We start from the raw sequence: 13,773 nt of genomic DNA on the forward strand, positions 1-13,773 counted from the left end.
TATCCATTCTGCAAATCAAGAAGTTCCCTAAAGAGGTGACTCGTTAGTTACTTTCAGAAGTGGAGGAATAATCATTCTAGACAGATCTGGGAGTGATCCCTCAGTACTTCAGAGAATCTAGCAGCAATCTGCAGAATGCTCTTCAATGGTGCCAGATGTGTGTGTAGATGCTAGCAAGTGAGTGCTCTGTTAATTTGGTGCAGAATTGAGAGTCAGTGCCAGAGTGCCTGTCTCAGGGTGACTGCTGCCTATGTGTTGGGAGAGAATCTGTGAGTTTCTCAGAGGAAAGCGATGCTAGAACCTATATCTGTAGTTATTACAGTCAGACTATATTGTTTGTTGTAATCTTTCACTTTGCATCTTGCCCGAGATATGTGCTTGCACTGTCCATTCACTCCATTTTTGAGGAAAGGTAACTTTATTTCACTTGGATTCCAATCCATTCCTTACCTGTGCAGGTCACCCCAGCGTCCCTTCCTGTAGGACAGGTATTGTGTTTCGAGTCTTGTTGTGGGCACTTCCATAGATCAGCCTCATCTCCTGTGCATTGAACATTGCTCATCCCCACAGGCAGAGAACTTCTTCCAAATGTTGGATTGTGCGCATATTCTATCACTGAAATACATCCGAGCTGTCTGCAGACAACTGAAGCATCATTCAGATCCCAGGAATCGTCACATACGGTCCCCCAAACTCCATTGTGTTTGACCTTCACTCTCCCAGAACAGACAGATGTGCCATTAACCAACCGGACCTCATCAGGACCTGGAAACACATGTGAAGATGACACATCAAGCAACAGCGGCAACATCAGGTAATTTTACGCTTGTCTGAAAGGTTCAAGGTACCTTAATTTGCAAGATTAAAAAAAATCATTACAAAGCATCAATCAAACACTACATGTACAATGGGAATATATCAATAAAAATGTCAAACAAAAGAAACATAAGTCCTTTCCCTTTGTGGCTCATTGTAAACAGATGGGCAATAATTAGAGCAGGAACAACAGGTAAAAGGTCATAATATTTGCATTCTATTCAAGCTCAGTTAATTTGTAGCTAAATAGTAAGAGAGCGGATTCCCACAATGATAGTGAGAGTGTGGCAGCCCACAATGATAGTAAGAATGCAGTATCCCACAATGATAATAACAGTGTGGCATCTCACAATGATACTGAGAGTGCAGCTTCCACAATGATAGTAAGAGTGCAGCTTCCAACAATGATAGTGAGAGTGTGGCATCTGAAATGATAGTGAGAGTGCAGCATCCACAATGATAGAGAGAGGGTGGCATTCACTAACAATAGAAAGAGTCAAGCATTCTACAATGGCTTTAGAAGTGTAGCATAACACAATGATAGTAAGAGAGTGTCATCCCACAATGTGACAGTGCGGCATCTCACAATGATAGTAAGAGTGTGGCTTCCCACAATGTGAGAGTGCAGCATCCCAGAATGATAGCACGAGTGTGGCATCCCACAATGTAAGGGTTCGGCATCCCACAGTAATAGTGATAGTACAGCATCAAAAACGTAAGTGAGAGTGTGTCATCTGAAATGATAGTCTGAATGCGACGTCCATAATGATAGTGAGTGTGGCATCCAACAGTGATAGAAAGAGTGTGGCATTCTACAATGATATTAAGATTGCAGCATCCCGCAATGATAGTAAGAGTGCATTATCCCACAATGTGAGAGTACGGCATTTGACAATGATAGTAAGAGTGCAGCATCCAACAATGTGAGAGTGCTGCATCCCACAATGATAGTATCAGTATGGCATCCCGCAATGATAGTAAGAGTGTGGCATAACACAATGATAGTACGAGTGTGGCATCCCACAGTGTGAAATAGTGGCATCCCATAATTAGTGCGGCTTTCCACAATGTGAGAGTGCAGCATCCTGCAAAGATATTAAAAGTGCGGCATCCCACAATGTGAGAGTGCAGCTTCCCACAATGATAGTGAGAGTGCGGCATCTGAAATTATAGTGAGAGTGCAGCATCCACAATGATAGCGAGAGGGTGGCATTCACTAACAATAGAAAGAGTCAAGCATTCTACAATGGCTTTAGAAGTGCAGCATAACACAATGATAGTAAGAGAGTGTCATCCCACAATGTGACAGTGCGGCATCTCACAATGATAGTAAGAGTGTGGCTTCCCACAATGTGAGAGTGCAGCATCCCAGAATGATAGCACGAGTGTGGCATCCCACAATGTAAGGGTTCGGCATCCCACAGTAATAGTGATAGTACAGCATCAAAAATGTAAGTGAGAGTGTGTCATCTGAAATGATAGTCTGAATGCGACGTCCATAATGATAGTGAGTGTGGCATCCAACAGTGATAGAACGAGTGTGGCATTCTACAATGATATTAAGATTGCAGCATCCCGCAATGATAGTAAGAGTGCATTATCCCACAATGTGAGAGTACGGCATTTGACAATGATAGTAAGAGTGCAGCATCCAACAATGTGAGAGTGCTGCATCCCACAATGATAGTATCAGTATGGCATCCCGCAATGATAGTAAGAGTGTGGCATAACACAATGATAGTACGAGTGTGGCATCCCACAGTGTGAAATAATGGCATCCCATAATTAGTGCGGCTTTACACAATGTGAGAGTGCAGCATCCTGCAAAGATATTAAAAGCGCGGCATCCCACAATGTGAGAGTGCAATATCCCACAATGATAGTAAGAGTACGGCATCCCACAATGATAGTAAGACTTCGACATCCCACAATGGTATTAATAGTGAAGCATCTCACAATGATAGTAAGAGTGTGGCATCCTACAATGTGGGAATGTGGCATACCACAATGATAGTAAGAGTGCAATATTCCACAATGATACTAAGAGTGAAGCATCCCACAATGAGAGTGAGAGTACGGTACCCCATAATGATATTAAGAGTCCAGCATCCCACAACGTGTGAGTTCGGCATCCTAGAATGATAGTAAGAATGCGGCATCCTACAATGTGAAAGTGTGCCATTCCACAATGATAGCCAGAGTACGGTGCCCCACAATGTGAGAGTGCGGTATCCTACAATGATAGTAAAAGTGCAGCATCCCACAATAATAATAAGGCTGCAGCATCCCACAAAGTAATAATGTGGAATCCCACAATGTTAGTAAGAGTGCTGCATCCCACATGATAGTAAGAGTGTAGCTTACCACAATGTGAGAGTGCAGCATCCCACAATAATGGTAAGAGTGTGGCATCCCACAATGCAATAGTGCAGCATCCCAGAATGATAGCAGAGTGCAGCCTTCCACAATGTAAGAGTGTGGCACCCCACAATGATTGTGATCATGCAGCATCTGAAATTATAGTGAGAGTGTGGTAGCTAAAATCATAGTGAGAATGCGGCAGCCACAATGATAGTAAGAGTTTGTCATCCAACAATGTGAGAGTGCGGCATCTGACAATGATAGTAAGAGTGCAATAACCCATAATGTGAGAGTGTGGCATCTCACAATAATAATATCAGTGCGGCATCCCACAATGATAGTAAGAGTGTGTCATCCCACAATGATAGTATGAGTGTGGCATACCACAGTGTGAGAGTGTGGTATCCCATAATTACAGTAAGAGTGTGGATTTCCACAATGTGAGATTGTGGCATCCTACACAGATATTAAGAGTGAGGCATCCCACAATGTGAGTGTGCAACATCTTACAAAGATAGTAAGAGTGAGGAATCCCAAAATCCTAGTAAGAGTGCGACATCTCACAATGATATTAATAGAGTGGCATCTCACAATGATGGTAAGAGTGTGGCATCCCACAATGTGAGAATGCAGCACACCACAATGATGGTAAGAGTGCAGCATCCCACAATGATAGTGAGAGTAAGGCATCCCATAATGATGGTATGAGTGTGGCATCCCACAATGTGAGAGTGCAGCATCCAACAAAGATATTAAGATATTATAGTAAGAGTGTGGCATAACACAATGATAGTACGAGTGTGGCATCCCATAGTGTGAAATAGCGGCATCCCATAATTAGTGCAGCATCCTGTAAAGATATTAAGAGTGCGGCATCCCACAATGTGAGTGTGCAACATCCCACAATGATAGTAAGAGTGAGGAATCCCACATTGATAGTAAGAGTGCGACATCCCACAATTATATTAATAGAGTGGCATCTCACAATGATAGTAAGAGTGTGGCATCCCACAATGTGAGAATGCGGCACACCACAATGGTAGAGAGAGTAAGGCATCCCATAATGATAGTAACAATGCAGCATCGTACAATGTGAGAGTGTGGCATTCCACAATGATAGCAAGAGTGCGGTGTTCCACTATGAGAGAGTGCAACACCTCACAATGATAGTAAGAGTGCAGCATCCCACAATGATATTAAGAGTGCAGCATATCACAATGTGAGAGTACGACATTCCATAATGATAGTAAGAGTGCAGCATCCCACAATGTGAGAGTGCAGCATCCCACAATGATAATATCAATGAGGCATCTACAATGAAAGTTAGAGTGTGGCATCCCACAATGATATTAAGTGTGCGGCATCCCACAATGATAGTAAGAGTTTGACATCCCACAATATGAGCATGTGGCATCCCACAATGATAGTAAGAGTGTGGCATCCCACAATTATAGTAAGAGTGCAGTATCCTCCACATCAGGGTGCAGCATCCCACAATGTTAGTTTCTGTGATAGAAAGAGTGTGGCATCCCACAACGATATTAAGAGTGCAGCATCTGACAATGATAGCAAGAGTGGCGCATCACACAATGTGAGAATGCGGCATCCAACAATGATAGTATCAGTGTGGAATCCCACAATGATAGTAAGAGTGGGGCATTCCACAATGATAGTAAGGATGTGGCATCCCACAGTGTGAGAGTGCGGCATCCCAAAATTATGTAAAGAGTGCAGCATTCCACAATGTGAGAGTGCAGCATCCCACAATGATAGTAAGAGTGTGACATCCCACAATGATATTAGGAGTGCAGCATCTCACAATGATAGTAAGAGTGTGGCATTCCACAATGTGAGAATGTGGCATACCACAATAATAGTAACAGTGTGGCATCCCACAAGGATAGTAAGAGTGCAGCATCCTGCAATGGGAGCGAGAGTACGGCATCCCATAATGATATTAAGTGCATTCTCCCACAATGTGAGAGTGAAGCATTCCATAAAGATAGTAAGAATGTGACATCCTACAATTTGAGAGTTTGACATTCCACAATGATAGCAAGAGTGCAGTATCCCACAATGTGAGAGTGCGGCATCCCACAATGATAGCAAGAGTGCTGCATACCACAATGTGGGAGTGCGACATCCCATAATGATAGTAAGAGTGCGGCATTCCACGATGATAGTGGGAATCCCACAATGATATTGAGAGTACGGCATTCCACAAGGGTAGTGAGACTGCGGGATCCCACAATGATAGTAAGAGTGCAGCATCACACAATCATAGTAGGATTGCGGCATACCACTTGGAGGTAAGAAGCTCTGTAGTGTGAGATGTAATTACACTAAATGGAAATTGACGAGGTGCTACAGAGGGAGGTGTAATCACATTGGGCAGAAAGGAAAGACCTGCCGTAGGAGGAGGTATATTCACACTGGATGTAAGGGTAAGAAGTGCTGTAGGGTGAGGTGTAAATACACTGGACGGAAGGGAAAGAAGGGGTGCCGAAGGAGGTGTAATCGCACTAATTAGAAAGGGAAGAAACAATGCAAGAGGACGTGTAATCACCCTGGATGGAAAGGAACTAAGCTGTGCAGAAGGAGGTGTAATCACACTGGATGAAAAAGTAAGAGGCTCTGTAGAATGAAATGAAATTGCACTGGATAAAAGGAGAACATACAGTACAGAAGGAGGTGAAATCACACTGGATGAAAAGGTAAGAAGATCTGTAGACAGAGATGTAATCACACTGGATGGAGAGGGAATACATGCTGTAGGAGAAAGTGTAATCCCACTGGTTGGAAAGGGAAGAAGGGAGCAGGAGGATCTGTTAACACACTGGAAGGAAAGTTAAGAACAGGTGAAGGAGGACAAGGTGTAATTATACCGGATGGAAAGTTAAGAAGGGGTGTGGGAGAAGAAGGTGTAATAATGCTGGACAGAAAGGGAAGAAGGGGTGCAGGAGAAGAAGGTGTAATCATACTGGAAGAATAGGTAAGAAGAGGTGTAAGAGGAGGTGTAATCACACTGGGAGGAAGGTAAAGAACAGGTGAGGGAGGAGACGTTGTAATCACACTGGACAGAAAGGGAAGAAGGGGTGCAGGAGAAGAAGGTGTACTCACACTGGAAGGAAGGTTAAGAAGGGGTATGGTAAGAGAAAATGTATACAAACTGGATGGAAAGTTAAGAAGGGGTGTAGGAGGAGGTGTAATCACACTGGATGAAAAGGGAAGAAGGGGTGTAGGAAGAGAAGGTGTAATCACACTGGAAGGAAAGTTAAGAATTGGTATGGGAAGAGAAGATGTGTACAAACTGAATGGAAAGTTAAGAAGGGTTATAGGAGGAGGTGTAATCACACTGGATAGAAGGTAAAGAACAGGTGAAGGAGGATAAGGAGTAATCACACTGGACAGAAAGGGAAGAAAGGGTGCAGGAGAAGAAGGTGTAATCACACTGTAGGAAAGTTAAGAAGGGGTATGGGAAGAGAAGATGTATACAAACTGGATGGAAAGTTAAAAAGGGGTGTAGGAGGAGATGTAATCAAACTGGATAGAAAGGGAAGAAGCGGTGTAGGAGGAGGAGGGATGCAACAGTCCTCTTTTTGCCCTAATCACCCCCATTTTATGCATGATACTGGTGGTGACTAACTCTGACTGTGTGTTAGACCTGGCACCTTGGCGTGAGTCTCCCTTCCACTTTTTGTCGCTGTGCCTCGTGTGTTTTTATGGTGTTGGCCGCTCAGAGCACTGTGCCACTGCCAACCAGTGCCACAGTGCAAGTGCTCCCTATGTAAAATGTATATGTTGGTTGGATTCCATGATTGGCTTATTTGGTTTACTATCAAACCCCAGTAAAGTGCACCAGGAGTGCCAGGGCGTGTAAATACAAATACCGCTGGTGGGCTTGCAGCACTGGTTGTGCCACCCACAGACGCGGCCTGGTAAAATATGTCTAGGTCTGCCATTGCAGTACCTGCATGCAGTCTGGTACTGACATGCTGACTGGGCAAGTGCACGCACTTGCCAGTCCCTAAACCTTCCCTTTACTCATGTGAGTCACCCCTATGGCAGGCCTAAGGGCAGGGTGCGTTGTAGCATAAGGTAGGACAAGCCCTGATGTGTGTGGCATGTCCTAATAGTGAATTACAGCCATTTTTGTTTTTCACTATTGTAAGGCTACCCTGTTCTCATAGGCCAGAATGGGCTGTTAAGATTGTTACATCCTATGATCCTAACATGCCCAGAGAACATGGTAGAAACTCGAGTTTAGTATGCCTGAACTCAGAATAATAAGGTACATCTTTTAGTAAGGTTTATTTTAATCTTCTGCGTTTGCAAATGCCACTTTTAGAAAGTTGGCATTTGCTTGCCTAACCATTTCAGCCTGCCTCTGCATGATGTGTGTCTGCTGTCTGGCTTGTGTGAGTGACAGGGCTGGGGAAACCCAGATGGGCAGGGCTAGGTAGCCTGGTGGTGAATAGAAAGATTGACATATAGATGGGTGGGAGGAGTACACCTGAACTCTGCATAGGGCTGTGCTCTGCCACCACAATGCTGGCTCCACCCCTGTGGAGCATCTGATGGCTCTGCCCTGCACCCTGAAAGAAGAAGCCTGCATCGCATCAACAAAGTGCTCCAGAACTGGACTGAACTAGGCAAGGGCCTCCCTGGCCTGGGAGAACAAAGGATGTGTGGTATAAATGTAGGAGCCCTGCTCCTAAGAAACTAGATCCTGTCCTGCCAAGAAGAAACCTCTGTCTGACGAGGAGGAACCGGGAAAGCTGCATGGAGGAGTACTGTCCCTGACCTGGGGGAATGGCCTGCAGTGGTTGCCTTGCTGCTGAAGAAGAGGAAGAAAAGACCAAAAAAACTTGTATTTGACTTGTGCTAAAAGATCTCCAAGGGCTTGTGAGTGAGCTTGCCCCCTGAACGAAGTCCCAGGACCAGTGGACTTCACCGCCGTGAGATAGCGCAGGAAAACTGACCGTTTTCCCTGTCATCTTGAAGAGAACTACTGTGTGCACTTCCCGATCGAAGCGTATCCCCCCCTTGAAGCTTGCACCCGCTGTCCGGCCCGAGCAAAGTGACTGAGGCCCCTCTACGAGCCGTAGCTCGCACCGCAAAGGAAGGTATCATCTGGCCTGAGCAACGCGACTATCTGGCCCCTACGAGCCGTAGCTCACACAGTAACGGAAGGACTGTGACACGCAATCGCTTGTATTCCCCCTGCGAATTGTACTGCCAGCGTGCGCCCCTCTCCCCTGCTTTTGGGAAGGTTGCGGCGCGTGTGGCGGTCGTGTACGTATCCCTGGTTCGGAGCGTATGAGTGTTCACATCCTGCAGTTCGAAATTCAAGGTTACCCTCGCACGGTCCGGTGCGAACGCTGCAACAGCTGGAAAGAGCCGTACGCACCGTCCCCTGAGCCTGCACACCCAAGGTCTAACCGTACCGTAGTACGCAACGCCAGGATGACACCGCCTCGTACATCGCGCTGGATGCCCACGCAGCCTTCGTGTCAACTTCCACAAAGATAAAGGTACTGTGCCAGATCGCACCGCAGGGTGTACGCTCCTGCTTGGAGTGCCTGCAGTGCGTGTAAGACCCATTCCCAGCAGCTCTACCACGTACTAACGTACGGCCAGGAACGAAGCGCACAGAACTTGTAAACCTACGCTGAACTAAGAACTCTTTTTACCAAATAGTATTGTGGGCCCGTGAAAACGTTATTGGGTCTTGTGATAAGTCTGAGTCTATATAAAGAAGTATAATTTTGATAAACCCTGTGTGGAGTCCATTTGAGGGGGGGGCATTGAATTATTGTATGTGGTCACAAATGCCTAACCATTACGCCTGAGATAACGCCTTGTCTGTTCGCACCAAGCTACCTAGAGGGTGAGCAGGGGTTATTGTTAGAATGTATCCCCTTACCCTGACTAGAGGAAAGGTTACCTGCTTGACACAAGTACCTACCTGTGCCGACCAGAGAATCCGGATTCTAACACTGTGCCATGGGCTCCTCTTACCAGACTACGGGCCAGTGCTCTGATTATTAGGCATATGGTAATTAGTTTAATTACAATTGGTACTGACAGCCTAGCTGTAAGTCCCTAGTATATAATAAGGTAAGTCTGTTTAGAGGCACAGTAGAGTTAATGCACTTGCTTGTGCACTACTGTCTTTCCTACTGTCATTTTAAAGACAGGCTGCATTTACATTAAGTTTATATGCAAATTCGACTTTGGATTTAAAGTTACTTACAAAGTCTACAACCACCTTATTTTTACATATAAGCCACCCCTAAGTGCTCCCCCAGGTGCCTCATGAGTAGGGTACCTTGTAACTATGAGCAGGGACATTATAAAAGATGTGTCTTATGCCTTGGTGATGGAAAAACAATCAAAACTAGCTCTATAGGCTAACATAGGAATATTTTATTTAAGCCCAAATATTGACAGAAGTACACTAGAAATGTCAACATCTTAAAATTATAGTTATGATAAGTCCAACAACTTGCCACTTTTAGATTTATAATAACTATTACAGAAAAGAAGTTGCCAAACTTTCTTTTCTGTAGGCCAAAATCCAGCCTTCCAGCTGCCATCTCCTGATTGGCCAGCCTCTGCCAAGCTAAGCCAAGCTTTCTTACTGAGATGTGAAGTGGCCTGCTAGCAAGACAGAGGATTTCCTGTGGGTGGAGAACTGCAGCTGCAGAAGCATAGGACAGGACAGGGATCTTAAAAAGGAGAATGACACTGTATGACAACACAGGCTTACCCACACCTCCTGTTTCCCCAGCCACAGAGGATGACCTGAAATTAGATCAGTGAAGGGGCTGGAAGGTTTCCCTGACAGAACATTGACAACGAAAATATTGATGTCAAATTTATCGAATCAAAGATACAAAATAAAAAAATATCGACTTTCTATACTAAATCAGGTAAGTACAAAAATATAGGAAATAAATATTTTTTTATAAAAATATAGTTGTTTTAAATATCGATTTTTTTTAAATATATATAATTTAAAATGTTAAAATAAACATAAATTAATTGCTAACATTAATTTATAAAATATATTTAAATGTATATTTTAACAAACATACCAAATAAACATACTTTTTAAAATGTAAACACACACATATATATATATAAACACACACAGATATATAATAAATATTTGAATAAACTAATAATTTTAAATATTAATATATTTTAATAAATCATAAATGATATACTAGTAACTAAGTAGTAAAAAAGAAAACCAATGTGTTTTAAATTAATATGAAACAACATAATTTGTTTACAATGTAATTACAAATTATTTACAAATCAAAACTATTATAAATTATACATTTTATTATTACAATAAATCAAACAGATAATTATATAAATTACAACAATATAAAATAAATTATTAAAGGACACAATAAGTACATATATATTTTCCACTACATCGAAAAAACATTTTTAGACTAAATAAATACAAAAATAAATGTTCCCACCTAATACAACACAACAGTAACAAAAATCTTTATATCACACACAAATAAAATGTACTACTCTATCTACAAATAAATATAAAATTACATAAAATATTACATTGCAAAATTATATAATTTATTATACCCACTACAATTAACACAACAATACAAATTATACTTAAAAATAAAACATTTAATTTTCCCACTGCAGTCAGTGCAACAATAGGGAAAATGTTGGTTTGCAGAAGTGTAAAACTTACTACTCCCACTCTAGTTGGAGAAATGGTAGGGAAAGTGTTGGTTAGCGGAGGGGTAAAATTCACTATTCCCACTCCAATCAAAGCAACAGTAGGGAAAGTGCTGGATTGCGCAGGGGTAAAATGTACTATTCCCATTCCAGTCAATGGAAAAGGAGGGAAAGTGTTGGATAGTGGAGGGGTAAAATTTACTATTCCCACTCCAGTCAGTACAACAGAAGGGAAAGTGTTGGATTGTGGAGGGGGAAAATGTACTATTCCCACTCCAGTCAGTGTAACAATAAAAACAAGTAAAATATCTTAAACAAAATCAAAATAATTTAAAAACTTTCAATACATTTAAACAAATATGTTAAATACAAAATATAAGTAAGATTAAAAATGTAAAATTAATTTACTTCTTAGCCCCTACCCATACAAAACCCACATCTGAATTTAAATATTTTACACGCACAATTAACATATTTATTTATCAATTAAACAAATATTATTTATGAAAATCTAAATTATAAATTCATTAAAATTAATTAACTTTCCATCCTTTAGCAGTATAAGCTCCAGAACCCCCACCTAAAATTACATTTAAAAACCAATTCATAACACAATGAATTTATTTACAATTAAGTAATTATTATTATTTCACAAGTAATTGACAAAAAAAAAATAGTTTACTCCCCACCCTTTACCAGTATAAACCCCACAACCCAAACCTTAAAAATATTTAATCGAACAATTAACAAAATGACCAATTAAGCAATTAAAAATGAATAAATAATTATTTTAAAAAATAAATTACTTCCCACCCTTTACCCCTATAAACATCACAACCCACACCTAAAAAAATTTATCACACAATTAACGTAAGTAGTTATCAATTAATTATTATTATTAACAGTTTATTAATAATAAATTAAAGATAAAGTACTTCCCACCCTTTTACCTTATAACCCTGCGCCCAACACCTAAAAAACATTATTAAGACAATCAACATAATTATTATCAATTGATTAATTATCAACTAATTATTAATAAATTAATAAATAAATGACAAAACACCCTTTACCCCTTAGCCCCAGAAGCCGCACCTAAAAAAATTACACAATTAACATAATTAATTATCAATTAATTAAATAATATTAATTTACACCTAATTATCATTAGTTAAAAATAAATTCCTTTCCACTCTTTACCCCTATAAATCCACAGCCTGCAAAAAACATTTACATAAAAAAATTATAACACAATTAAAAAATGTAAATATCAATGAAAAATAATATTAATAAAAAAATACTCATTGAATACACGTGGAGAGGCGCACTCTCAAGATGTCTTTTCCAATAAGTAAGACTGACCAAATTCTTTTTAAGCGTCATCAGACAACATGAGCTCCAGCCAAAGCGTTTCATTCAATAAAGATTGAACTTCATCAGGGCAAAAAGTAGCAGAAAAATTATGGAGATCTGTAATTCCTGGTTCCCTAATGGTTGTGAGTCACGTTAGGGACCGCGATGCATCAATGTTCAATTTTGTCATTGGCGAAGGCACGTGACAAGGAAAGTGCATAGTACTGCATCCTGTAAGGGCCTCCTTGATAAAAGCCTGGTGTGTAACCTTTTGTGCCGTGTGTAGATGTTGTTCCTTCCCGGATCAAAGCCAGACTTTGATCCGGGAAGGAGCAACAGCTACTTTTTGCCCTGATGAAGTTCAATCTTTATTGAACAAAACATGTTGACTGGAGCTCATGTTGTCTGATGACGCTTAACCCCTTTGCTGCTAGGCCTTTCCCCCCCCCTGTGCTAAACATTTTTTAGGCTATTTGGGGTAGTTTGCGCTTCGGCCCCTGTAACTTTTTGACCTCATAAAGTATCCACGCAAAATGTGCATCCTTTTTTTCCAACATCATGGGGATTCGAAAGGTACCCAGGGTTTGTGGATTCCCCAGAAGGGGACCCAGAAATTACCCAAAATATAGCTAAATTTTGTTTTTGGGGGGAAAATGGGAAAATAGGGCTCCAGATGAAAGCGTCTGTTTTTTTCCCTGCAATTGGTATAAAAAAAGGCATTGTGGTGCTGAAATCACCATCTTCACAGCTTTCAGGGATATGCAGACTTTTGTCAGAAAAACAACATTGTTTACACAGTTTTGGCATTTTTCTGGAACATAGCCTATTTTTGCTGTTTTTATGATTTCAACCTCTTTCCAGTTAATGGTAGAAATGGGTATTAAAGCAATAATAGATCCTGGAAAGCTATACATTTTAGAAAAGTAGACAACATTCTGAAGTCAGCAAGGGGTCATTTGTGTAGATCCTTCACGGTTTCTTTATCGAAACCAACAGTTAAATATAGGAAAAATTGAAAATGAGTTGAAAAAAACAGACATTTGTGTCAACGTTTTCACCTGTAACTTTTTCTAATTATGACAGCTGTTTGAAAGCAATATACCGTTACATCCTCTGGACCTTTCTGGTTGTGAGGATATATAGGACTTGTAGGTTCACCAAGAACCAGACGAACCCAGAGCCAATAACTGAGCAGCATCTTGCAATGATTTTGTATTATATACCGGGTATTTTGCAATTATTCTGGAAAAATGTATACATGGAGAAATCAGTATGAAAGACACATATGTATTTCTGAAATGGGAACAAAATATAGAGTTTTAAAACAGTAGTTATTTGCACATTTCCAAAATAGGTAATACCCATACTAGCATGAGAATCATAGGACATTTTTCAAAATGACTTCTTTTTTACACATTGGGGTCGATTCAGATCCTGTATTTTTTTTTACCATACGACTCGTATCCGTAATTTTTTTCGTACGATTCGTACAAGTCACGTCCGACCCGTGAAGTACGA

At 41.0% G+C, this 13,773-nt stretch overlaps 1 protein-coding gene across 1 annotated transcript in view; it reads right to left on the reverse strand.

Annotated features, from left to right (window-relative positions):
- The window catches only part of LOC146861811 (CD5 antigen-like), a 446,048-nt gene that overhangs the window by 123,738 nt on the left and 308,537 nt on the right, over window positions 1-13,773 (reverse strand). Inside the window, exon 4 of the mRNA XM_085640972.1 lies at window positions 451-765. Within this exon, the coding sequence (XP_085497098.1) occupies window positions 451-765 (315 nt within the window). The remainder of the gene's footprint in view (window positions 1-450; window positions 766-13,773) is intronic.

This window comes from Triturus cristatus, chromosome 2_2, assembly GCF_964204655.1.
Source record: "Triturus cristatus chromosome 2_2, aTriCri1.1, whole genome shotgun sequence".
Taxonomy (NCBI): Eukaryota; Metazoa; Chordata; class Amphibia; order Caudata; family Salamandridae; genus Triturus; species Triturus cristatus.